This window comes from Zosterops lateralis, assembly GCF_965231275.1.
Source record: "Zosterops lateralis genome assembly, chromosome: 9".
Taxonomy (NCBI): Eukaryota; Metazoa; Chordata; class Aves; order Passeriformes; family Zosteropidae; genus Zosterops; species Zosterops lateralis.
In genome coordinates, this window is record NC_139769.1 from 30,312,624 (window position 1) to 30,335,747 (window position 23,124).

The window sequence follows — 23,124 nt, forward strand, 5'->3', positions numbered from 1 at the left end:
CTTCCCTATTGCTCTCAATTTAAGTGCTGTACTAAGGCTTGATGTCAAGCACATGGCTCCCAGAGTGGAGATAGTGGCACTGAAGGGTTGATCATCCTGTGGGCAACAAGGTGAGCAGCTCCCAGCAACAGTCTACTGCTGAAGCTCTTGTCCAGAGCTTCCCAGTTCCTTTTTCTCTCCACAGGGTTTTCAGTTTCTCAAGGTGTACAATGCATTCACAGCAATTGATAGCATGTTCCAGGCTGCAGAGAGAGAGTCCTGCAGAGCCAGTCCGTTCCCACAGCCCAGAAATACCCTCAGTCCCAGGTCTGAGCCTTGCTTGTACCTCCTGCAGCAAGAGGCCCTGGCTCTGCCAAACACTGCCACAGCTCCCTGTGCTCCAGGCAGGCTGGTTCTCCTCCCTTGGCACTACTGGCAGCCTATTTTTCACAGAGGGTTGCTGGTCCCTGGCAGAAGGACACCACAAGGAGCCTCTATAATAAGCTAGGGCTGAGACTGAGCCAGAAAATCATAGAACACACTTCATCAGGGACCACAGCCAGGCAGGGAGTGGGGGCTCTAGACTGAACTCAAATAATCAGCTTAAACAGTGTTCCTGGCATGCGGGTAGAGGGATTGGGCCCAGGTGAAGCTCTTTGTGGTCACTGAGGTCTATTAGTGCACTCAGGCTCTGGAAAACAGCAATTAAGTCATATTAAGACCAGGCAGTGTTTAAGCGTGCTGTTCTCCTGGGTGGAGTGTGCAGGAGCAGCCTGATGGCTGCTGGTGCAACCACCTTGTCACTGTCAGTTGTACAGGGGCTGAAATGGAAGTGCTTGACAGGGTTCCTCTGGAGCTGAGCCCTGACCCCCTGACCACCAGGGTGAATCAATGAAGCTTCCAGGTCTGGGCTGATGCTGCAGTAACCAAAAAATAATCCCCTGGGTTGCCTGCATGCCTGGCAGCCAGCTGGGCCAGTCCAGCATTTGCACAGCAGCACCAGGACATTCTGGCAGCCCTCCTGCCCCAAGGCAGAGACCAGCCCTGTGGTGGTGTGGGAGCACAGGCAGGTGGCACATTGTGGGTGGGCAGGGCTTGTGCTGTGCCAAAACATCTTTGCTCTACCTTTTCCAAAACACAGTGTGTTTTTTGTCTGAGAGTCTGTTCTTAGAGCTGTTCTTCCTCTCTACATCATGGAGGATACAGCAGCAACCTGTGCATCTGTGGCTCTCACACATGTGTGCCAAAAAGTTGCTCTTGACTCACTTGCATGACATTCCATGAGGTCCTGGTAGCAGCCACCATGACCACTGCACAGCCCTGCTGGGTCACAGGCTGCCTGGCCACCCTCTCACCTCTTCTGTTTCTCTCCAGCTCCACCAGAGAGACCTTTGCTCTCCTTCTGTGCTTGTCACTTGTCACTCCTCCTCCAAGCATGGATGCAACTTACTGTTGGACAGAGGAATTTTCTGCTCCACTTGTCCCACAGCATTTCTGTCCACTGTGGAAGGCCATAGTAGACACTGTACAGCAGATACTGCTGTGCACACTCTACATCCTAAGTGCTTGGCAGGTATGGGGAATGGGATTTTCCATATATATCAATCAACCAAATACCAACCTAGACCAAAATATGGCGTGACCCTGGTGCCTGGCAGCACAGTTTGTCTGTGGTATGAGTCCAGCTACAGGGGGGTAAAGTCCAGGGCTATGCTGCCCCTAGGGAGAAGGATAAATTCAAAGGCAACCTGCACAGAGGTCTCATAGCACAGCAGTGTGGTGGAGAGTTCAGAGAGGTCCCTGTACCTGTTGCCCTTGGGCAGTCTGTGCAGAGCTTGCAAAAGAGCCAGAAGCCAGCTGACAACAGAGCAGGAACAGTAGCACTACCAGTGCTGCCACCTCTCCATTCCTGTGCTGATCCCTTGCTTGGTAAGATGCTTTTGATGCTTTTTGACAGGCAGGCACAGAGTGTGGGTTGGCAGCTCAGCACCTCTGCCCCAGGCAGAGATCAGCCCTTGCCAACAGCAAGAGACAGAAAGAGCTTTATTAAGCTTACTGCAAACATACCATGAGTTTTAGAAGGTTAAAACCATTTCAGCTGCAGAGCTTGGCCCCTATGCCTTGCTCAGCTCTACAGCAAAGTTATCTGGATATGGAAGAGCAAATTTCCCCTCCAGGTCTCAGGGGCTGCGAGTGTGCCAGGAGCCAGCAGCAAGTTTGGATCCACCTGGTCTGTGCCTCCTGCTGTGAGGGACAACCTTTTCCTTACTGGTCCCACCACCCTCACACCAGGGACACCCCAACAGCCTGGTGCTCCTTGCACCGGGGTTCCACTTGCCCCAGGGATTCTGCTAGCCCAGGAACGAGCCGTGGCTATAGGGACACTGTGCCGACATGCCCAGCCCAGGGGCACAGGGGATGCAGGCAATACAGTGCCGGCTGCCACTGCAGCAAGAGCCGTGTGTCACCCCGGGTACCAGGACAACTGGGCGTGGGCTGATCCTGATAATCCTAGGGTAAAAGTCCCGGGCAGTGTTTGTTTACCAAGCACGCAACCACAAGGATCGGCTGTGTGCCCGAGTCCCCGCGCAGAGTCTGGGATGACTCCTTAGGACGCCGCTGCCGGAGGAGGCACACAGGCGGCCAGGAGCGGGTTCTGGCTTCCTTTCCCAGTGGGAGGAGTGACGGAGGGGGAGGCCCCACTCTCGGACGCTGCGCGCCATAAAGGCAGGCCGCGGTCCGGCATCAGGGCTCGGAGCCCCCCGGCAGAGACCCTCGCACGGCTCCAAGCCTGCTGCCAGCCTTCCCTGGGCTGCTCATCCCACGGCCGCAGGTCGGTGAAGGGTGTCCCCCGAGCTGCCGGCACCGGGACAGCACAACAGGAATCTTCCCGGGGAAGGGAGAGGGCAAAGGACAGGCAGAGGGGCTGTCACCCACACGGGAAGGAGCCGTCGGTCCCCACAGCAGGGCACAGCATTCCAGGGCACCTCCATCGCCGGGACTTGTCATGGGCAGGGAGATTTTGAGGTTCCCTGACACTCGGTAGGATCTCTCCTCAGGGCATCCAGAGGCCCCCAGTACACCACACTAGTGCAAAACTCCGCACTGATCAGATCCAAACCTGGTGGGGGACAGCAGTGGCTTTGCAACCCAGACAAACTTTTGAGGGGCTGCCTTTCTTGCTTGGGACCTCTTTGGTGCACCAGGGTTAAAGTCTTGCACAGTCGCACCCCTGGCTGCTCAGCCCCGCTGTCCGACGCTGTCCCCAGGCAGAAACTGGTGGTGAAGCGCAGCATGACAAAGAAGGTGGCCATCATCGGCGGGGGCAGCAGCGGGCTGTGCGCCATCAAAGCCTGCCTGCAGGAGGGGCTGGAGCCCGTCTGCTTCGAGAGGACCGGCGACATCGGAGGCCTCTGGAGGTTTGAGGTAAACCCTCCTGGCCACGTGGTCTGCTTGGGGTCAGCAAGTGACCCTCAGGGATCAGTGATAGCTGGTGGGGTGGCAACCAGCCACAGTGGGATCCTCTGGATGAGACAGGAGCTCCATGAAAAGGAGCACCTCACCAGCCCCAGCCATCCTTCTCCATCATTCCCCCGGCCGGCACTGAGCTGTGCCCCGCTCCCACAGGAGTGCCCTGAGGACGGCCGTGCCAGCATCTACCGCTCCGTCATCATCAACACCTCCAAGGAGATGATGTGCTTCAGCGACTTCCCCATTCCTGAGGACTTCCCCAACTACATGCACAACTCCAAGATCATGGAGTACTTCCGCATGTACGCCCAGCACTTTGACCTGCTCCGCCACATCCGCTTCAGGGTGAGAGCCGGGGTGCCGAGGGGGAGGCAGCAGCGGGAACGTGGGGCACGGGGTGCCTGACACTGCTCCCCCTGTGCCCAGACGAGTGTGTGCCACGTGTCCAAGCGCCCCGACTTCGCCAGCAGCGGGCAGTGGGAGGTGGTGACCGAGAGCGAGGGGAAGCAGGAGGCGGCCGTCTTCGACGCTGTGCTGGTGTGCAGTGGGCACCACACCGACGCACACCTCCCGCTCAGTTCCTTCCCAGGTAGTGGCCTGTACATTTCAAGACACTCTTGAAAGCTGGTCCATGCCAGTCCCTATTTTCCCTGCTGCTTTCCCTCCTGGCCCCTCTCTGCCTTGCTCTGACTCCAGGAGTTCTCCTGTGCTCCCCAGGAGTGGTTTGGTGGGGCAAGGGAGCATCTCCAGTCATTAGGGGGGTGTCCACCAACCTGACACCAGGAAGCCAAGCATCCCTCCTTCCTGCTCACAGGAATTCAGAAATTCAAGGGCCACTACCTCCACAGCCGAGACTACAAGGATGCTCAGGCATTCACAAACAAGAGGGTTGTTGTAATCGGGATTGGGAATTCAGGGTCTGACCTGGCTGTGGAGATCAGCCAAACAGCACAGCAGGTAAGTATGAGTGGGGTCCCAGTGGGCAGGACTGCCTCTGTGGGACACTGTCAGCTCTGCAGGGACACCAGGACCAAGGCATTTGCACAGGTACTGCTCCGTGCCTGCACGTGTTTGGCAATGCTGGCTCCAGCCAATCCCAGCTGCCAGGCCATTGAGACTTGGTCCCACTCCCCAGCGAGATGCCATTCACCAGCTCCCTCTGCCCTCTGGGTCTTTACCCAGTGCTTGGGTAGCAAAAAACAGAGTGATCCCAGGGCAAGGCCGTGTCCCCTGCAGGGCAGCCCTCCCAGGACCATCACTGCCTTCAGGAAGCGATTCTTCTTCCTCCTTCCTTGTCTAGGTCTTCCTCAGCACCCGTCGGGGTGCATGGATCCTCAACCGCGTTGGAGATCGGGGCTACCCCATTGACACCATCTTAACCACCCGCATAAAGACATTCCTGCAGGGTCTGCTCACCTCATCCATGGCATGTGACTACATGGAGAAGAAGCTGAATGCCAGGTTCGACCACTCCCAGTACGGCCTGAAGCCAAAGCACAGGTATCAGCAAACAGTCCCCCTGCCCAGAAGGGATCATCTGCCTCCCTCTGTGTCCTGCCCCGCTTGGCCATTCCATGCTCCCTGTGCTTGGACTGGGTTATTAGTTTTGTTGTGCCCAGGCAATGCTTGAGGGAGCCACCACTGCCCCTTCCAGGACTCTTGGAGACAGCAGTGCAGGGGCAGCTGCCAAGCATCCCTGGGGATGAGCATTCGCAGAGCAGGGAGCAGCAGCTGGAGTAGGACACAGAGCTGAAACACTCCCTTCCCACTGCCCTAACAGCTCCTTGCATCTTCCAGGGTCCTTCACCAGCACCCGACCATCAACGATGACCTGCCCAACCGCATCATTTCGGGCAGGGTGCGGGTGAAGCCGAACATCCAGGAATTCACGGAGACGTCTGCCATCTTTGAGGACGGCACCAGGGAAGACATTGATGCGGTAGTTTTTGCTACGGGATACAGCTTCTCATTCCCATTCCTTGAGGGCTGCGTGAAGGTGGTGGAGAACCAGATTCCCCTCTACAAATTTGTGTTCCCCCCTGACCTGGAGAAGCCGACGCTGGCTTTCATCGGCCTCATCCAGCCCCTGGGTGCCATCATGCCCATCTCAGAGCTCCAGTGTCGCTGGGCCACCCGTGTCTTCAAAGGTAAGTCAGGCAAACCTGCCGTGTGCACGCAGCCCTGGAGTGAGGGCAGATGGTGCCCAGCTGTGTTGAAAAGGCAGCAGCTGGTTGTGCCCTCCTGGCCATGGTGATGGCATGGCTGCCTTGAGGCTGTCACGGTGAGATGGCCACTTGTCTGAGAGGCACAGGGACATCCATACCCTGAGCTCCACGGGCTGCTTCTTCCCATCCTGAGGCATTCAGACACGCCTCAGGTGCCAGGCCACATACCACGGTGGTGGTGACAGAGGCACAGCACCCAGACAAGGGCAGCACCACAGTGGCTGGTGTGTCTCATCTTCCCCAGGGCTGAATGACCTTCCCTCACAGCATGACATGGAGGCTGACATTGAGCAGAAGAAAGAAATGATGGCAAAGCGGTAAGATCCCTGCAGGAGCACCAAGGGGCTGCCTTCGGCACAGCTGCTTATGGGCATCCGTCCATGCATGCGTCCTGGCACATTTGTGTGTGCCAACAGAGGGCAGGGATGTGTTTGGCCACACTACCCACAGTCCAGTCTGTCCAATACTGCCTTCCTGCTGTGCAGGGCATCTGCCAGCTCTGCTTCCAGCACCTACCTACCCTCTCTCCCTGCCCACAGGTACGTGAAGAGCCAGCGGCACACCATCCAGGTGGATTACATCCCTTACATGGACGAGCTCGCCTGCCAGCTGGGGGTCAAGCCCAATGTGCTCACCCTGTTCCTCACAGACCCCAAACTGGCCATGGAGGTGGCTTTCGGTCCCTGCACACCGTACCAGTACCGGCTGCGGGGCCCGGGCGCATGGGTGGGCGCCAGGGAGGCCATCCTCACCCAGCAGCAGCGCATCCTCAAGCCCCTGCAGACACGACATGTGGAAGAGAGCACCTCAGCCCCTGCCGTGCCCCTCATCTTCAAGCTGGTCGGCGCCGTGGCCATCCTGGCAGCTGTTTTTGCTTACTTGTAGGTCCCTGCTAGTGCAGGAAGGGAGGCTTTGCAATATCCCGTGGGACTGGCTGGCCACCCTTGCCCCTTGGCAGCCTGTGCAGCCCAGTGGTGGCAGAAACCTGCTTCCTGCCTGGCACAGCCCAGCCGTGGCCACACCATGAGCTAGGGATGCACAGAACCTCCTCAGCTGCCAAAATAATGCTTGGGCTCCTGCTCTGCACCTCCCCTTGGGGAGTGCTGTCATGGACAGAGGACAAAACCAGTTCACTGCAGGCTAAATGCCAGCCTGTGCTCCAGGCTTTTCTGTCCCCTGTAACCCAGCCATGCCAATTTCACCACACGTGCACCAGAGCTAAGCAGCAAAGGCACAGCACACTTCCTATGTGGATAAATGCAATAAACAGCCAACCGTCTGTCCTATTACTGACACAGTCACAACCCTCTGTGTGCTGTGGGAATGCTCACGGGTTTGAGATTGACTTTGCAGCACTGGTCCACTACATGGGCTGACATACACACACGTTCCAAAGCAAGACAGCCTCTCTCAAGTAGTGCTCAGTGGGTCCTGGCAGTCACAGTGGCACAGCTCAGTGCCACCCTGGTCACCTGCACGCAGCCCCTCCAGAGGGTGGCTGGGTGGGCTGGAGACCTAGAGTGGGTAAAGAATGGGGGCCCTGTCCATCATATGCCTGGTCTGGTCCCCTAGGTTTGTTTTCCATGCCACAACCTGCTGAAATCTGAAGCACAGCCACATCACTGCCCTGCCCAGGAAGTCCCGGGGCAATGTCAGCATTATTAAGCGCTTACAGAACTTAATGTGCCTCTTGCAGAGGTCAGGCGCAGGCAGGAGGTGTGGCAGGGTGGTGGAGGAAACCTGTAGATCATGTCTAGAAGAAACACATCTTGTGACTCCTCAGCCGCCCACAGGAAGCACAGGGGCAGTCACCCTCAAAAAGAGCAGCACTGGGCAGCCTCCCTTGAGGGACACACCTGGCTCTGCAACTCCCAGCCAGAGCTTTTCCAGCATCCCTGCCACCACCACACTGTGGGACATGGCTGCCCAGAGAGTGGCCATCATTGGTGCCGGTGCCTCTGGCCTGTGCGCTCTGAAATGCTGCCTGGATGAGGGGCTGGAGCCCATCTGCTTTGAGAGAAGCAAGGACATCGGGGGGCTCTGGCGCTTCGAGGTAAGCCCTGTGCAGCCAGCCTGCTCTGTGGCAGCAGCACAGATGGGTTTGGGATTGGCCCTTGGCAGAGAACAACGCAGTACTCCCCTGCTTTGCATGCATGCAAAAGCAGGCAGGTTAACAAGGAGAACCACAGGAAAATAAAACTGATTTGGCAGCGTGGTGCAAACTGGTGTGCCAGGCCTATAGGACTCAACTCCAGCTCACCAGCAGAATAAAGCCTCCCCAAGGACTTCACTCCATGACTTGCTCCCCCAGCTCAGATTTCCCCTTTCCCATCCCTCCCTTCCCAGTTTCATCCACATCTTTCTCTGTTTTACTCTTGGTCGCTCTCACCCCTTTCCTACCTATCTTGTCCTATCTGACTCCACTGTCTGTCCCTGTCCTGCCCAGCCCTTTCCTGGAATCATGGTTGTTCCTGTTCTGCTTCTGTGCCACTTGCCCACACAGACACACCACATGCTGTCTTCCCTGTGCCTTGGCTCTCCCTGCCTTGGAACAATCCTGGAGCTTGTCTCTACCCCCACCTAATGAGGCTGCTTTTATCCCATGGACCCACCAACAAGATCACCAGTGTTCCCACCATGCCCTGATATGCATGTGGGAGACCCCTGGGGGGACACAGATGGCACTATGCCAGAGTGGGGTGTGGAACCTGTGATAGGTTAAGGACAGGGCTGGTGGGGCAGAACCAGAGCAGAAGCATCCGATTGCCCAGGCACAGACCTGGTAAGGCAGAGCAACCACTCAGCAGGAACCATGGAGCTAGCTCCACAACCAGCAAGACCTAATATGGCAGCCAGGGCAATGGCACCACGGGAGCTTTGGGAATGCACTGCCTCATAGGAGCAGAGTGGAAGTGGGGAAACTGAGGCACAAGACCACCATGACCCACTGTCACCACTGCCCGGCTCCCACCAGTCCAGAGCGACATCCCTATTTTTTGGGGTGGGAGGTCTCAACCATAGGAGAGTGCTGGGTGCAGGAATGGGTGCTATAACAATCTGTGGCTTAATCCTGCACCCACGAGGGAGGTGCCAGGCAGGGCAGGCAGGAGGCCCATCATTCCTCTGGCCCAGCACTGAGCTGTGCCCCGCTCCCACAGGAGCACCCTGAGGACGGCCGTGCCAGCATCTACCGCTCCGTCATCATCAACACCTCCAAGGAGATGATGTGCTTCAGCGACTTCCCCATTCCTGAGGACTTCCCCAACTACATGCACAACTCCAAGATCATGGAGTACTTCCGCATGTACGCCCAGCACTTTGACCTGCTCCGCCACATCCGCTTCAGGGTGAGAGCCGGGGCGCCGAGGGGGAGGCAGCAGCGGGAACGTGGGGCACGGGGTGCCTGACACTGCTCCCCCTGTGCCCAGACGAGTGTGTGCCACGTGTCCAAGCGCCCCGACTTCGCCAGCAGCGGGCAGTGGGAGGTGGTGACCGAGAGCGAGGGGAAGCAGGAGGCGGCCGTCTTCGACGCTGTGCTGGTGTGCAGTGGGCACCACACCGACGCACACCTCCCGCTCAGTTCCTTCCCAGGTACTGCCTGTGGGCTGCTCGCTGCTCCCTGACATCCCTAAATGCCTGCTGCCAGCGTGCCGCTCCTACGTGAGACAGGCTCCCTCTCCATGTTGCTGACCAGACACCTGCAGGGCTCTCCACCTCCTCACCAAGGGTGGAGGGCTCAGCAGTGGTGGTGGTCTTGCCTCTGGGTGCCACAGTAAAATGTCTGGAGAGCTTTCAGCTGTGGAGACTCTCTTTGGCTGGGAAACAGGCAGGAGCATACTGTCACCAGGGTCTGGCAAGATGGCACAGACCATGGTTGTTCCTCTACTGGAAATGCATGGCCCCAGACACCACTTGCAGCAGAATTTTGGGATGTAAGCATGGAATTCTCCAATCCAAGCCCTGCTCCAAGCCAGACTAGTCCCAAAGCCAGAGCAGGATGCTCAGGGCTATGCTGACAATCTTCCATGCTGATGATGCCACCACCTCTCTGGGCACTACCCCAGGGCTGCAAGACTCCTGTTGGTCACACTGATCCTAGCTAGTTCCCAAAACACACCACCAGTCTGAATAAGGCACAGTCACCCTCCTGCTCCACATCCCAGCCCAGCATGGCTTCCCTTTCTCTTCCAGGGCTGGAAAAGTTTGATGGCCAGTACCTGCACAGCCGGGACTACAAGAGCCCTCAGCCCTTTTTAGGAAAACGGGTGGTCGTGGTTGGCATTGGGAATTCAGGCATCGATATCGCAGTGGAGCTGAGCCACACAGCCAAGCAGGTGTGCTGGGAGAGCTCATAGGGATGGGATCCCCCACCATCCCCTGTGGGCTCCCCTCCCTCCAGCACCCAGCCACAAGCATCCTGTCCCCTCTCTATGGGGGTGGCTATTGTGGCCCCAGCAGCTGTGCTGCCTTCGGTGTCCCCAGAGCACAGCAGAGGCCCAGCCCAGTCTGAAGATGCTGCCATGCCACCACGTCTCATCACCTTCCTTCCAGGTTTTCCTCAGCACCAGGCGTGGGTCCTGGGTGCTGCACCGGGTGGCAGGCAGTGGGTACCCCTTTGATTTCAGCTACATCAGTCGCTTCATGCAGCTCCTCCAGAACCTGCTGCCTCCAAATATCTGCAGTTTCTTCCTGGAGCGGCAGCTGAACACCCGCTTTGACCACACACTCTATGGCCTAAAGCCCAGGCACCGGTGAGCGCCCCAACAGCACCCCAGGTACCTGGTCCAACAATGCCCATCCCCCTGCCAGGGCCTGAATGAGGTCTGTGTGTGCCTTCCAGGGTCCTTGACCAGCACCCGACCATCAACGATGACCTGCCCAACCGCATCATTTCGGGCAGGGTGCGGGTGAAGCCGAACATCCAGGAATTCACGGAGACGTCTGCCATCTTTGAGGACGGCACCAGGGAAGACATTGATGCGGTAGTTTTTGCTACGGGATACAGCTTCTCATTCCCATTCCTTGAGGGCTGCGTGAAGGTGGTGGAGAACCAGATTCCTCTATACAAATTTGTGTTCCCTCCTGACCTGGAGAAGCCGACGCTGGCTTTCATCGGCCTCATCCAGCCCCTGGGTGCCATCATGCCCATCTCAGAGCTCCAGTGTCGCTGGGCCACCCGTGTCTTCAAAGGCAAGTCAGGGCAGTTTGGGGGATGCAGCTGGGCTCTCTCAGCCACACCAAGACTAAGTTGTTGCTCGTGGCATTCCGTCATATGCTGCCTCTCCACACACAGCTTTTTATCCTCCTTTTGCTTCTTCATGAGGAAAAACTGCGTTGCATTTTCCTGTGACTCTTGTACTGTTCTTCTCTTGTGGAGGCCACTAACTGGTCCTCTTGCCTGCAACCACATTCTCCCTTTCCTTTCCTGCTGTCACTTTCTTTGCCCATGTCTCCCACTTTGCTCCTGACATGGCAGCACACCCCAAAAGCCCTACGTGCAAACAGAGGCCAGGCTGGGCTGCAGAGCCATCCAGACTATGGCAGGAGCACAGCCCACCCTCCAGCTCCAGTCTCCTTTTGCCCAGGACTGCAGGGCCTGCCGCCGCCCACCGACATGCTGGCTGAAATCACACAAACCAAGCAGAGAATGGCTGAGCGGTAAGGCCCGTGCGCAGCACCGCCCTGCCACCCTTACCCCCGCTGCCCCCGTGTCAGACCCTCCTGCTCTCCCTCCCTCCCTGTCCACAGGTACGTGAAGAGCCAGCGGCACACCATCCAGGTGGATTACATCCCTTACATGGACGAGCTCGCCTGCCAGCTGGGGGTCAAGCCCAAGGTGCTCACCCTGTTCCTCACAGACCCCAAGCTGGCCATGGAGGTGGCCTTCGGTCCCTGCACGCCGTACCAGTACCGGCTGCGGGGCCCGGGCGCCTGGGCAGGCGCCAGGGCCGCCATCCTAACCCAGCAGCAGCGGGTGGTCCGGGCCCTGCAGCCGCGGGCCGGCGGCCGCCCTGCCCGCTCCAGCGCCGTGCCACACGTCCTCACGGCTCTCTTCAGCATCGGCATGATCGTGGCCACTCTCGTCTACGTCTCGCTCTCTCCTTAGCCTAAGGGGAAGGAGACAGCAGGTCCTGCCGGCAATCTCCTTTTCCCTTGGGTTTATGCCTGTTGTGTCTCTCTAGCTGTGCCGGAGGAGGAAGGCAATCGTTCCTTGAAGGTTTGTGTCTTTTGCGCCTTCCCGCTGTGCTACCACCAAGTCTGGTCACGGGCTGCTCTGGGAACAGCTCCCTAAATCCTGGCGCGGCAGCCCCACAAGCTCTGTCTATGGGTTAGGTCACAGAGGTGGTGGGGAAACTGGGAACGTGCCCAAGCGGGGCGCCTCGGGAAAGGGCAATAAAGCTTGTCCCCGTGCCGCGGGGATCGGAGACCACAGGTCCTGGCTGCGTCAGTCTGTGAGGGCCATCCTGGGGGTCCCGGGGATCCCGCCGGCCCACGGGCTGCAGCCCGGCCGCTGGCCCCCCGCGCCGCGCCGCGCCCGGCCTCAGCCCTGCCCGCAACAGACATGGCCGCCGGCGGCTGAGGCAATGCAGCGCCCGCCCGCGCCATTGCCCGCAGCAAGCATGGCGGATGCCCGGCGGCGGGGCCGCGGGGCGGAGGCGGGGCGCGGCCGCGGAGCGCGGCGGGGGCGGGTCAGAGCGCCCCGCAGCGGCCGGCGGGGGGTGGCGCCATCTTGGACGGAGGCGGAGAGAGGGGCGGCAGCGGCGGCAGGTGGGGTCGGACCGGGCCTGGGCCCGGGGACGGCGGGGTGGGTGTCACGGGTGGGTGGGTGTGTGTGAGGGTGGCGGCTCCCCGGGCGCCGGTGCGAGAGGCGGTGGGTGAGGCGTGGCTGCGCGTCCCCGCGGTGTAGCGGTGTCCCGGACCCTGCAGCGGTGCAGACCCCATCTGGCAGCCCCTCTGGAGGACCCGGCCCCTGCCGGTGTGTCCCGCTCCTCCCCCGGGCCCCGGCAGACCCGCGGGTGCCCGCGGGTCGAACCCACCGTGACAGCCCCGCCACCGCCCCCGCCGAGCCGAGCCCGAGCCCCAGCCCTGCGTGCTCGAAGTGGGGTTTTCCGCTCCCGGAAAATGTTTCCCAGCTCATCCCCTTAACCTTACGGCAACATCAGGGCTCAGTTCTGGTTCCTGTCTCTGAAAGAGGGAGAGCCCGGGCGGATCGGGCTTCCCCGGGCCACGGCAGCCCCGGGCGGTGTCAGCCCGGCGAGGTGCTGGACCCCGTCCCTCGCAGGTGCAAACCTCCTGGGAATGCCTGCCAGTGCTCCCGGTGCTGCTGGACAGAGAACCCGTCCCTCCTGCACAAGCCCCTCGGGCTGCCTGCCACTGCTTCCCAGCGCGGGCACTGGCCGGGTGGGAGGCAGCAAGCATGGCACATCCCGGGTAGGGGAGTGGGTATAATTCACTTGTCATTTTCCAAATGAGAAGGGGGAGGGGTGTCTGGAGCCCAAGGACCCTGGTGATGGGGCAAGCAGACACCCACATTGCTGTGGGCTGTGGCTGGCAGGGACTTGCTGCCAGACTGGGAGTGGATGTGCTGAGATGCTGTGGAGGTTTGCTGGGGTTCTGGTCTGAGAAGCATTTCCATCCATGACTTGGATGTACCTGTGTCACACCATCTCCCAATGCTACAAGGGCTGTTCTGGATGCAGGAAGGTTTGAGCTGTAAAAGTTAATTCAGCAAAGCCAAGTATTGCAGGCTGTGCACAAAGACCTGTCCTGGCACAGGCTGGGTGCCTGTGTGGGGTGCAGGGGGTTCAGATGGTACCCGCCAGACAGGAGCCACTGTTTGGGATAAACCTCAGGGAGTGTTTGGGGAGTGTGACCTGTAAGGGACAGAGGGACTTGGAATCCTTTTAGAGAAGGGAGGGGGAAGCTTTGCACGTGTTAACACCTGCACATATCTCCCAGGTCTGTCCTGCTACAAAGGCAGTTCAGCTTTTCCCCCCTTCCTCCCTGTAGATGAGGAGTAAGGGAGCCTTAGTGAAGATACTGGAGAGGAAACTCCTCAACAGCAGGTCTGGTGGTACAGGGGCAGTTTTTGTGAGGAGCTGAGCCTCCTCAGAGCAGAGGGGGAAGATGTCAGAGCAAGAGGTGTAGCTCATCTGACCTGGATCTTCAGGTATATTTCATCTGCACTGAGAGGGGTGGGGGTATGGATTAGCTGCCCACTAGAGCTGCCTTTTAGCCCTCTGGATTTAAGAAATACTGTAGTAATTGCTCCATAATGTTCTAAAGCCTGGCTTTGGCTGGCAGCCTCGCTTGGCACCCTTTGTATAACTTGATCTTTTAAACAAACCTCCAAATGTCACAAGTGAGCACATGAAGCAAGGCTGGCTGTCCCCTTGGTTGCTCTGCAGAGCCCACAGTAAGCCGAAAGCTGCAAAATAAACCTGCAAGTGGGCAAGAACCCAAATCCATCTTGGCTCCTGGAAGGAGGGTAAGGCCTGAAAAGTCCTGTGTAGCTTGCAGTGGCTTTGTTATTTATCCTAAAATATGTGTAGCTGTTGATGGCTTGGTCAGTTCTCCTGTTTTGCTTTCTCTGAGCTGGGTGAGATTGGGGATGGTGGCCCATCTGCAGCTGCAGAGGGACACTGAGGTGGCCAGGGCTGCCCTTTCCTCACTGTGTCCCTCCAGACAGCTGGGCAGGTGCTGGCTAGGTCACAACAAATGGTCCTCCTTGCTGTGCTGTGCTGCAGCTGACATGGTGACTTGCCTGGTGAATCATAAGTAAATGCTGCTGAGAGCTGAGCTTTTTGCAGACACCACAGCATTAGCCCCACTCCTTGGACAAGCTCCAGCTTGGGCGATTCCATTCGGACACTTTAAATGCTCCCTGTCGCCTTTGGAGGCACAAGGCTCTGCTCTTCTGCCTGTACGCTCTTGGAGACTTGTTGGGGACTGTAAAACAGCTGCTACTTTCACTCCCTGGCTGTTTTCTTGCTGGATGTCAGGGGTTGTCTATAGAGCCTGACTGCAGGACTGTGAAAGAGGCTCTGTTAATGCCAGGCAGTTGATTTGCCAATAAAGGTTTGCTTTATTTTTCCCATTAGCTCTACTCTGTTGGCTGCCAAGGGCTGATGTGGGGCACAGGTGAAGTTGTATTGGTTTTGCAGTCTTAACAAATACCAGCTTAACTAGAGTGATGGTTCTTACAATTAGGTCAAGCTGTCTTGTTTGTTGTATTCCAATTCAGCTCCCAAACTTGGTAGTGGAAATTAACTTGGGATTAATTTTAGCCTTTTTTAGGATTGCTCTTTGTCTCCACTGGCAAAGAACATTTGGGAGACAGCTCTTTTGCTCCTCTCCGTGCTGCCAGAGCCCGTGGGCAAAGGCAGAGTGTTGTTGTGTCTCCCTCTCAGGGGCTGCTGAGCTGCCATGGGGAACACCACCAGCGAGCGGGTGTCTGGGGAGCGCCATGGCTCCAAGTCCCACCGCTCAGACGGCTCCGGCGCCGCCCACCCCGCCAAGGAGCACCCGCACAAGATCATGGTGGGCAGCACCGACGACCCCAGTGTCTTCAGCTCCCATGACTCCAAGGTAGGGGCTGGCTGCTCCCTTCCCTGCCTGCCCTCTGGAGCTTCCACACACCTCCTGTGTGGGGCTGTGTTCCCAGCTGTGCCCAGAGGGGTTTCTGGGGAGCTGGGAGGCTGGAGGAGCTCTGTGGTGCTCCTGTGTGTGATGTGCAGGTGGTCTGTACAGGCCAGGTGTAGAGGCCAGCTGTGTGAATGTGTTAACAGTTGTCTCTGTGTCTCAGTCACATCTCTCTGGTTTTCTTTGCCCAGATTCCTGGGGACAAGGATTTTGTGTCATGGCAGCCAGATCTGGAGGAGTCAGTGAAGCCATCCCAACAGGCTCGTCCAACTGTGATACGCTGGGCTGACGGAGGCAAGGAGGTCTTCATCTCCGGATCCTTCAACAACTGGAGCACCAAGATCCCACTCATCAAGAGGTAGCCAGTCCCTCAAGTCATTTACTCTTATGTTCATGTCTGCTCCAGTGCAGAGAACATTTTCCTTTGCTCTCTTGGCTTTTCTGTGTTTACTCAAGCTGAGACAAATACACAGCTCCTTCCCTGAGTGGTGCTACAGGGACAGTGGGAAGTTGTGAAACAGGGACAGGACAGGATGGGCCACTTTGCTTGCCCAGCTGGATGTCATGCAGCAACCAGTGCTGGCAGCAGAGCCTTGCCCAGGTATGCAGCAGTCCTCTGGAAGCTGTCCGCTCCTTGCTTGGCTGCAGCATTACCCCATGCCTAGTTGTACTGCTGCCAGTGAGCATTAGTTGTTTGTCCCTCATGTATCTTCCTGCCTTAGTGGTGGTCTCGCTGTTCTGCAACACATTTGTGACTTACATGGAAGCTCATGTAGGACTCTAGCAATTAATCTGGAATGAGTTTATCTCAATTTCAGACTTGACAAACAGAGCTGTCCCACTTTCTCCTGTCCTGCTGTGCCAGCACAGGGCAAGAGCTTTGTCCATGTGTTCTTCTTAGCCTGTCTTGCACAGGGTGTCTGTCACATCCACTTTTTGTGCCAATGAGGGCTGGACTGCCACCTGCAGCTGCCTGCCAGGGGTTTGAGCCATGCTGGTGCTTGGAATGCTCGTGCCTGTCGTGGCCATGCCTTGGTTCACTGATGATGAGCAAGCCTAGCCCTGCATGAAGGTGTTGGGGTAGAGGGGCTTGGCAGTGATGGTTCCTGGGGCCCCTTGAAGAGCAGCATTCAGAGCATTAACAGAGTGATGCTGTTGCATATCTGTTCTCTCTGCACAGCCACAATGACTTTGTTGCTATCCTGGACCTTCCAGAAGGAGAGCACCAATACAAATTTTTTGTGGATGGCCAGTGGGTCCATGATCCATCTGAGGTAATGCTCCAAGCTTTATCCCTCCAGATCTTGTCTTCTTCAGGGAAGTAGACAGGATATGACTGCAGCAGAGGGGGAACAGGAAGAGTGGAGATTATCTCCTGAAACAAAAGGCACACCTCCATCCCATGAGTCATTTCAGAGACTGGTTCCTCTGGACTTAGTCATGGTTTATGGGGAAGCATTTGGAAAGGGCAGGGAAATGCCAAAAAGCCCTCAAGACCCACTGGAAATTGGCAATGGGAAGATGGGCCATGAGGTCAGCACTCACAGGTTCTCCTCCAAACTGAATCATGCAGGAGCAACATAGGAAGGACAAGACATCTACCCATGGGCATGTAGCAGGATGGAAATAGGAGGTGATGTAGGAGCCTGTGATAAAGGAAAATCCTCTCAAGGGAAACAGCACAGATCTACAAGTGCATGGCAGAGAGGGACACCAGCCACCTGTTCAGAGGTAGTGTTGCAGCAAAGACAGCTAGGACTGGGAGGATCTAGGAAGCATTGAATGTGCCTCAGTTGGAGGTGAGCACCAGAACATTCTCATCCCAGTTTTTTCCAGCCTGTGGTTACCAGCCAGATGGGGACAATAAACAACCTCATCCATGTCAAGAAGTCTGACTTTGAGGTGTTTGATGCATTGAAGGTGGATTCCTTGGAAAGCTCAGAAACCTCAGGTCGGGGTGAGTTTTGTGGCATTATAGCTTTGCATGTGCTGTTTTCCACCTCCTCTGCTCTGAGACTTGCTGCTCTGGGGGCACAGCCCCCCTGGGCAGAGGTGTGGCCCTGCACTGGGGATGAGGAGTGTTGGGCAGCATGTCCTCCCCAGCCCACAGCTGAGGTCCCTCTGGAGGGGCTGTGTTGGTGTAACTTTTTGTGTGCTAGCACCATCCCAGAGCAGAACTGCTGCAGTGTGTGGCTGAAGGAGCCATTTCGGACTGGGAAGTGCCAGGAACATCAGCCCTTTCTGTCTGGTCAACTGTAAGTCATCTGATCTGGGGTACAAGCTAGGTGATAGCAGGATCCAGTTTATTTTCAGCAGCTACTCTTGTTTTTCATGCCAAGGTAATTTGTACCAGTGCTAGCACATTGCAAACCTCCCTGTCTGCTTGTGTTACAGCAGCAGGTTAGGTTACCACACAGGCACTGGTGGTGCTGGCTCAGTGTGAAATGCTGGCAGGAAGCTCAGTCGTGTCTCTGTCCCTGGTACAGCCCCATCTCAGATACAGCTCAGCTCCATGTTCTTTCCCAGCCCAGGCAAGAGACACTGCTGGAGAGAAGCCAGCAAGCAGCAGCACCCCAAGGACATGGAGCCCTTCTGGGGGCTGGCTGTTCCCAAATGTTCAGATCAGATGTAGCTGGGAGATGTTGCCAGTCCAGCTTTCAGCGACCACAAGCTCCCGAGGTCCCTCCTATATTTGCAACAGCTGCTCAGTGTAGAGTTCCTATTTGCCTTCCCTGGACCTCCTCATCAGGCAGCACCTAGAGCAACCTGCTCCCTGTGCCCCTGCTGCTGAGGGCACAGCTCTGGAGCAAGCCAGCTGCTTACTACATGGAGGGAACAGGAAGAGTGGAGACTATCTCCTAAAACAAAAGGCACACCTCTATCTCCTATGTCGTTTCAGAGGCTGGTTCCTCTGGACTTAGTCATGCTTTATGGGGAAGCATTGGGAAAGGGCAGAGAATGTGCCAGGCGACACCTTGCTGGCTGTGCCAAGAGTTGTGCATGAGGGGTCTTGTGATGTGTAACATGGGGTGCTTGTTGTGTTGTGTCAGTGCATGTACCAGCTTACAGCTCTGCTTGGAATTGCCACAGGCTCACCCAGCTGCCTTTTCTGCTGTGAAAAGGCTGAGCTGTTTCTATAGAATAGATCCCTGCCCATGGCTTGTGGAGGATGTTTGTGCTTGAAAGACCTTGCTGAATCCTTCTCAGCTTCTTAGGAGCTGCCCTGTGCTCACCCATTCTGCTTCAGTCACTTCATGTCTCTGCCTTTATCCTCTCTAGATTTATCCAGCTCCCCACCGGGACCTTATGGCCAAGAGATGTACATATACCGGCCTGAGGAGCGCTTCAAATCCCCACCCATCCTCCCACCTCACCTCCTCCAGGTCATCCTCAACAAGGACACCAATATCTCGGTGTGTAACAGCATACTGCCCACAGAGAGCCACACTGGGGTTGGAAAGGGAGTCCTATCTGCAGGGAGCGTGGGCTCCCCTTGGCTGGGGTCTAGCCCTTGGCATTTCCTAGGAAAAGTGTCACTTTTCCCATTTACCACACTGATTTGGCCTGCTGGTGCTTAGCTGAGCTCTGTTCCTGTTCAGAACAGCCAGAGGCAGTGGCAGCTCAAGCTGCCTGAGGCAGCAGCTCCCTGTGCTGGCAGGGGCTGGGGGATCAGGGCTCTGCTGTTCCCCTGTGACACTCCTCTCCTCCTAGTGTGATCCAGCACTGCTGCCCGAGCCCAACCACGTCATGCTCAATCATCTTTATGCACTCTCCATCAAGGTAAGGGCAGGTGCTGCTGCCAGGCTGCAGGTGCAGGGCTGCTGTGGTTCCCAGGAGCCTGCAGCACCTGCAGGGAGCAGAACCTGCTCAGCTGGTGGGTGGAGATGGACCTGGCTGCCTGGTGAGGCATGGCGTGCACAGGGGCAGAGTCTGACAATTCTGACAATTCCTTTCAGCTGCCTGCCTGCAGCGTGGGGGAGCTGAGCATGTATCAGACTCTGCCCTTGCTCTGCCCCACTGCCCTGTTGTGGGACTGGGGAGAGCAGGAGCAGGCTGGAGCAGCTCCCTGAGCCCCAGGGGTGCCCTGGCCCCACATGCTGATGCTGTACCTCCCACAGGACGGCGTGATGGTGCTTAGTGCCACGCACCGCTACAAGAAGAAGTACGTCACCACGCTGCTGTACAAGCCCATCTGAGCCAGGGCCTTACGCACTCCCCACGCAGGACACCAAACGCTGCTTGTCTGCACACACTGGGCCACACGACTGTGTGACAACTGGCCACTGGCTCCAGCCTCCAATCTGGCAGGGACACGGGCCCCGGCAACAAGCTCAGGGCCACTGGGGCCTGTGACGCTGTCCCATCCTACTGGCATGGTTTAGCCCATGGTTCAGCCCTTGGTTTCCACCCATCTGCAGCTTCCCTTGGCTTCTGTGAGTCTCTGGGACCACTTTGCTGCTCACCGGAACAGCCTCTCCTCACGCCCAACATGAAAAGGGCTTTCACCCTGCCTGTCTTCTCCAGCCTGTGAGGGCCTTAAGGTGGTCCTGGCGCTGCACCCAGTCCAGGCTTCAGGAACACATTGTATTCTTCTGAAGGTTGCACTGCTGCCCTGGTGATGAGTCTCCCAGGCCACCTTGTCTGCTAGGGGCTCTGTGACACTCCAGCCTGGCACCTGCCCTCTGTCCCACAGTCCTGGCTGTGGGGCTGCCCCCCAGCTTTGAGGAGGGCTCTCAACCCCAGCCCTCTGCGAGGTTCAGCGTCGAGCCAGCATGATGGACTGTACAGCTGGACATGGCCAGTCCTGCCTGCTTCTGTGAGAGCACCATTAAGGACTGCAACGCCCTGTCCCCAACATCAGCTGCTTCTGTGGGACAGGGCTGACTTTGTCACAGCCAGAGGGGCACCAGCCAGGCACTCGAGGACCCCAGCTGCACCACCTGCTGCTGCAGCAGTACCGTGAGACGGGGTTCTCTATTTATTACAGTATTTATTGTTCGCGGTGCTGCTTGCCTGGTGTTGGAGAGGGGGTCCTGAGCAGGGAGAGGAGGAGAGGGAGCTCCCAGTGCAGCACTGAGCTGCCCTTGGGTTGTTAGGGTAGGGCACAGAGCCAGCACCCTGGGGACAGCCAGTGCCTTTGGCACCCTGTGCTGCAGATAGTTTGGGGAGGGGGAGTACGGCTGCAGAGACCGGCATGCCAGAAACACCACAACCCAAAGGAAACCTTTATTGGGGATTCTTCAGCCACTGAACAGAATATAGCATTTCTTACATCTTCCTCCTGCACTGGGGCCCTGACATGTCCGGAGTCCCCAAAATGCATTTCCAATACCTCTGTCTATATACATATACATACATCCACAAGCAGGGACAGGGACTCTCATCCGGGTTACAGAGGGGACTAGATCCCAGGGCAAGGGGTGCTCAGCATGGAGGGCTGTGCCGCCCCACTCTGATCACTGAGGGTGGGTGGAAGGGAGAAAGTGTTGAAGCAGGGGCCAGACAAAGCCCAAGCCAGCAGCTGCTGCTGCCATGCCAAGCAAAGGCTGGTGGAGGGCATGCAACCACCACAGCAGCCCAAACCCACTAACTGTGTAGTACTGGACACCCTAGACCCCTTTCCACCTCAGCCCTCAGAGCAGCAGGGACTGGGTCCTCTCCAGCCCTCTGGCACGGCATGGCTCAGCAGCCAGTGGGCTCTTCCATGCTGCTGCTTGCCCTGCATGGGGCTCACGCAACAGGCAGAGCCTGCTGGGCCTTCACCTGGTAAGAGACAACACATGGCAGTAAGAAAGAGTACTGCTGTGCCCTTGGGACATAGACATGCTGGTTGAGGACAGACAAGGAAAATGTGTCCCTGTGTCCCCCACATGTTTCACCCAGCTAGGCCTCAGCACTCCATGACAGCCACCACAGGGTGTGTGCCATCTGTCTCCATCCCCAGGGCATCTGGACTGGCTCACCCACCCCAACCCACACTAGCCATCAGGGCAAACTCACCTCCAGGTTCGTCCTGGCCTTGCGCAGCACATTGTGGGTCCTGGTCACTGCAGGAGAGAGAGAGAGAGAGATGGGGTCAGTGAGGTCCCTGTGCTGCAGAACCACCTCAGGCATGTGGGGACCAGGCCAGCTTGGCTGTGCCACCAGAGCACCTACACTGGCTGACAATGAAGTGCTCCATGCTGTCCTTGAGCTGGGCTGTGCTGCGCAGCTGCCTGGCCGTGCTCTGCAGAGCATCCTCCCTCTCGGAGAGCCGGGCCCGCAGTGCTGCAATCTCATCCTGGAGCACCTGCTCCTGGGACAGAAGAGTGTGATGAGCCGTGAGTGCCCAGCCCTCGTGCCCTGCCAGCCCCCAGCCCCTGCTCACCTTGCCCTGGTGCTGGGAAGGGTTCACAGGCAGCACAGTGCTCCAGAAGGCAGTGAGGAGAGACACACACTCCTCCAGGATGCCATGCAGGGTGCTGGCGCTGCCCCACAGATGCCTCTGCCCTGTGCCTGTGCATCCCAGGGCCTGCAGGAGAGGGGTGCGGGAGCGGGTGCTGCTGGGGCACCCCCATCCCGCTGCACCCGGGGAGTGGCCGTGCTCAGCCCAGCGTGGCAGGGCAGTGCTGGCAGCATTAGGGAATGCTCCCTGCCTCCAGCTGCCCCTGCAGGCCTCAGGGCTGGTTCTGGGCTTGGAAGCCAAGTAACACACAGTGCACTGAGGGTCTGGCCCCCAGCTGCTGCCTACCCCGTCCTGCCCACGCTTTACCTCCTTTCCTGAGAGCAGGCAGTTGGGCAGCCCAAGTGCTGGGCGTGTGAGACACATCAGCTCCCGGGCCAGGGCTTTTCCCTCCACGATGTGCTGCTCCAGGGCTTGGTATGTGTCCAGGCGGCCGACGACATGAGCCCCCATCAGTCCCTCACTCTTCCTCACCAGCATATCTGCCCCACGTGGCTCTGTGGAGCAATCTGGGTGAGGACCACTGTTCGCTCCCCTCATGACCCACCCTGTCCCTCCCAGGCACTTGATTCTGCCCTGAGCTCTCCAGTCTTGCTCAGCAAGGGTGCTGCCACGAGTTCATCAGATCTCAGCAGCCCCTGTACATGGGCAGGCTCTGGTACCCACCATCCATCCGTCGGAGCACCGACGTGCCAGAGAGCAATGGGGAGAGGAGGGGAGCTGCTGAGTTAGTGCCAACATCGCGCACTGGAGGAGATGGGAAGCAGCCTGGAACAAGAAACACCTGAGCCTCTGTAGATAGATGTGGCTCCACACCTAGGGCTGCTGGGGTCCTGCCCTCCCTCTCTGCCTGCCAGCAGGGCCAGTGTGTGCAACCTGCTGCCACAGAAGTGTCTGGGACTACCCAAGGGTTGCAGGGAGGCCAGGCACCCCAAGAGCGGGAGCTGGGCTGGGATGCTGTGCATAGGTCCCATACCTGCTTGTGTCTCAGCAGAGGGGCCAGAGAGGCTCTCGTAGACGTGCAGCTCCGCACGCAGGGTCTGCAGGAGCAGGCGTTGCTCCTCACTCTGCTGCTGCAGGAGCGTCACTGAGTGCTGCAGCCTGCAGAGGTGACACGGGGGTCCCTGGTGCCAGCCATCCCTCACAGTCCTGTGGCCCCAAGGCCACGATGCCCCAAACTTTACCTGTTGTTTTCCTCCTGCAGAGAGCGCCGCTCGTTCCGGAGCTGCTGGACGCACTCTTGGCACTCGGAGAGCTCCTCTGCCAGCCTCTGCTGCTTCCCACACCTCTGGCCCAGCTCTGCTTCAGCCTCCCGTGCCCGGGAGCAGGCAGCCAGGAGTGTTTCCTGCACCCGTGCCAGCTCTG

The 23,124-nt window shown here is 57.9% G+C and overlaps 4 protein-coding genes across 20 annotated transcripts in view; 3 read left to right on the forward strand and 1 right to left on the reverse strand.

Annotated features, from left to right (window-relative positions):
• Positions 1–1,701: 1,701 nt before the first annotated feature.
• On the forward strand, positions 1,702–6,961 carry LOC310912798 (flavin-containing monooxygenase 5-like). 3 transcript variants are annotated; one of them, XM_083867660.1, is made up of 9 exons: positions 1,702–1,908; positions 3,186–3,405; positions 3,607–3,795; positions 3,877–4,039; positions 4,265–4,407; positions 4,751–4,950; positions 5,248–5,597; positions 5,920–5,992; positions 6,215–6,961. In XM_083867660.1, the coding sequence occupies exons 2-9, from the start codon at positions 3,274–3,276 to the stop codon at positions 6,558–6,560; spliced, it is 1,596 nt and encodes a 531-aa protein (XP_083723786.1). In that variant the 5' UTR covers positions 1,702–1,908; positions 3,186–3,273; the 3' UTR covers positions 6,561–6,961. The 3 variants fall into 3 exon arrangements, with proteins under 3 accessions (XP_083723786.1, XP_083723785.1, XP_083723787.1); XM_083867659.1 differs by having other exon boundaries at positions 1,706–1,908; positions 3,249–3,405; XM_083867661.1 differs by lacking the exon at positions 1,702–1,908 and adding an exon at positions 2,682–2,812 and having other exon boundaries at positions 3,249–3,405.
• Positions 6,962–7,476: 515 nt separating this feature from the next.
• LOC310912797 (flavin-containing monooxygenase 5-like) lies at positions 7,477–11,881 on the forward strand. Its single transcript, XM_083867658.1, has 8 exons — positions 7,477–7,728; positions 8,834–9,022; positions 9,104–9,266; positions 9,867–10,009; positions 10,227–10,426; positions 10,516–10,865; positions 11,261–11,333; positions 11,424–11,881. The coding sequence occupies exons 1-8, from the start codon at positions 7,594–7,596 to the stop codon at positions 11,779–11,781; spliced, it is 1,611 nt and encodes a 536-aa protein (XP_083723784.1). The 5' UTR covers positions 7,477–7,593; the 3' UTR covers positions 11,782–11,881.
• A 505-nt stretch (positions 11,882–12,386) lies between these two features.
• PRKAB2 (protein kinase AMP-activated non-catalytic subunit beta 2) lies at positions 12,387–20,321 on the forward strand. Of its 6 annotated transcripts, none has more exons than XM_083867671.1 (8): positions 12,387–12,443; positions 15,086–15,263; positions 15,509–15,675; positions 16,498–16,591; positions 17,154–17,274; positions 18,597–18,730; positions 19,029–19,097; positions 19,436–20,321. In XM_083867671.1, the coding sequence occupies exons 2-8, from the start codon at positions 15,102–15,104 to the stop codon at positions 19,511–19,513; spliced, it is 825 nt and encodes a 274-aa protein (XP_083723797.1). In that variant the 5' UTR covers positions 12,387–12,443; positions 15,086–15,101; the 3' UTR covers positions 19,514–20,321. The 6 variants fall into 6 exon arrangements, with proteins under 6 accessions (XP_083723797.1, XP_083723798.1, XP_083723793.1 ...); XM_083867672.1 differs by having other exon boundaries at positions 17,154–17,268; XM_083867669.1 differs by lacking the exons at positions 19,029–19,097; positions 19,436–20,321 and adding an exon at positions 14,039–14,163 and having other exon boundaries at positions 12,424–12,443; positions 17,154–18,714.
• A 191-nt stretch (positions 20,322–20,512) lies between these two features.
• Positions 20,513–23,124, reverse strand: part of PDE4DIP (phosphodiesterase 4D interacting protein) — a 29,261-nt gene continuing 26,649 nt past the window's right edge. For 7 of the 10 annotated variants that reach the window (XM_083867655.1, XM_083867654.1, XM_083867649.1 and 4 more), the window contains 8 exons: positions 22,944–23,121; positions 22,736–22,860; positions 22,426–22,527; positions 22,069–22,256; positions 21,685–21,828; positions 21,474–21,612; positions 21,318–21,364; positions 20,513–21,080 (listed from right to left, as the gene is read on the reverse strand). In XM_083867655.1, coding sequence (XP_083723781.1) covers positions 21,048–21,080; positions 21,318–21,364; positions 21,474–21,612; positions 21,685–21,828; positions 22,069–22,256; positions 22,426–22,527; positions 22,736–22,860; positions 22,944–23,121 — 956 coding nt within the window. In that variant the 3' untranslated portion in view covers positions 20,513–21,047. Of the gene's footprint in view, positions 21,081–21,317; positions 21,365–21,473; positions 21,613–21,684; positions 22,257–22,425; positions 22,528–22,735; positions 22,861–22,943; positions 23,122–23,124 lie in introns of those variants that run through there. The other 3 variants (XM_083867650.1, XM_083867646.1, XM_083867647.1) reach the window with 3 other exon arrangements.

What these genes read in the sequence shown, in the direction of transcription:
- LOC310912797 (XM_083867658.1), top strand. Translation starts at nt 7,594, where the DNA reads ATGGCTGCCCAGAGAGTGGCCATCATTGGTGCCGGTGCCTCTGGCCTG. An exon ending in GGGGGCTCTGGCGCTTCGAG is followed by an intron (nt 7,729 to 8,833) that starts GTAAGCCCTGTG and finishes CCGCTCCCACAG; the next exon opens with GAGCACCCTGAGGACGGCCG. An exon ending in TGAGCCACACAGCCAAGCAG is followed by an intron (nt 10,010 to 10,226) that starts GTGTGCTGGGAG and finishes CCTTCCTTCCAG; the next exon opens with GTTTTCCTCAGCACCAGGCG.
- PRKAB2 (XM_083867667.1), top strand. Translation starts at nt 15,102, where the DNA reads ATGGGGAACACCACCAGCGAGCGGGTGTCTGGGGAGCGCCATGGCTCC. An exon ending in TCAGCTCCCATGACTCCAAG is followed by an intron (nt 15,264 to 15,508) that starts GTAGGGGCTGGC and finishes TTCTTTGCCCAG; the next exon opens with ATTCCTGGGGACAAGGATTT. An exon ending in AAGATCCCACTCATCAAGAG is followed by an intron (nt 15,676 to 16,497) that starts GTAGCCAGTCCC and finishes CTCTCTGCACAG; the next exon opens with CCACAATGACTTTGTTGCTA.
- LOC310912798 (XM_083867660.1), top strand. Translation starts at nt 3,274, where the DNA reads ATGACAAAGAAGGTGGCCATCATCGGCGGGGGCAGCAGCGGGCTGTGC. An exon ending in TCCGCCACATCCGCTTCAGG is followed by an intron (nt 3,796 to 3,876) that starts GTGAGAGCCGGG and finishes CCCTGTGCCCAG; the next exon opens with ACGAGTGTGTGCCACGTGTC. An exon ending in GGCCTGAAGCCAAAGCACAG is followed by an intron (nt 4,951 to 5,247) that starts GTATCAGCAAAC and finishes TGCATCTTCCAG; the next exon opens with GGTCCTTCACCAGCACCCGA.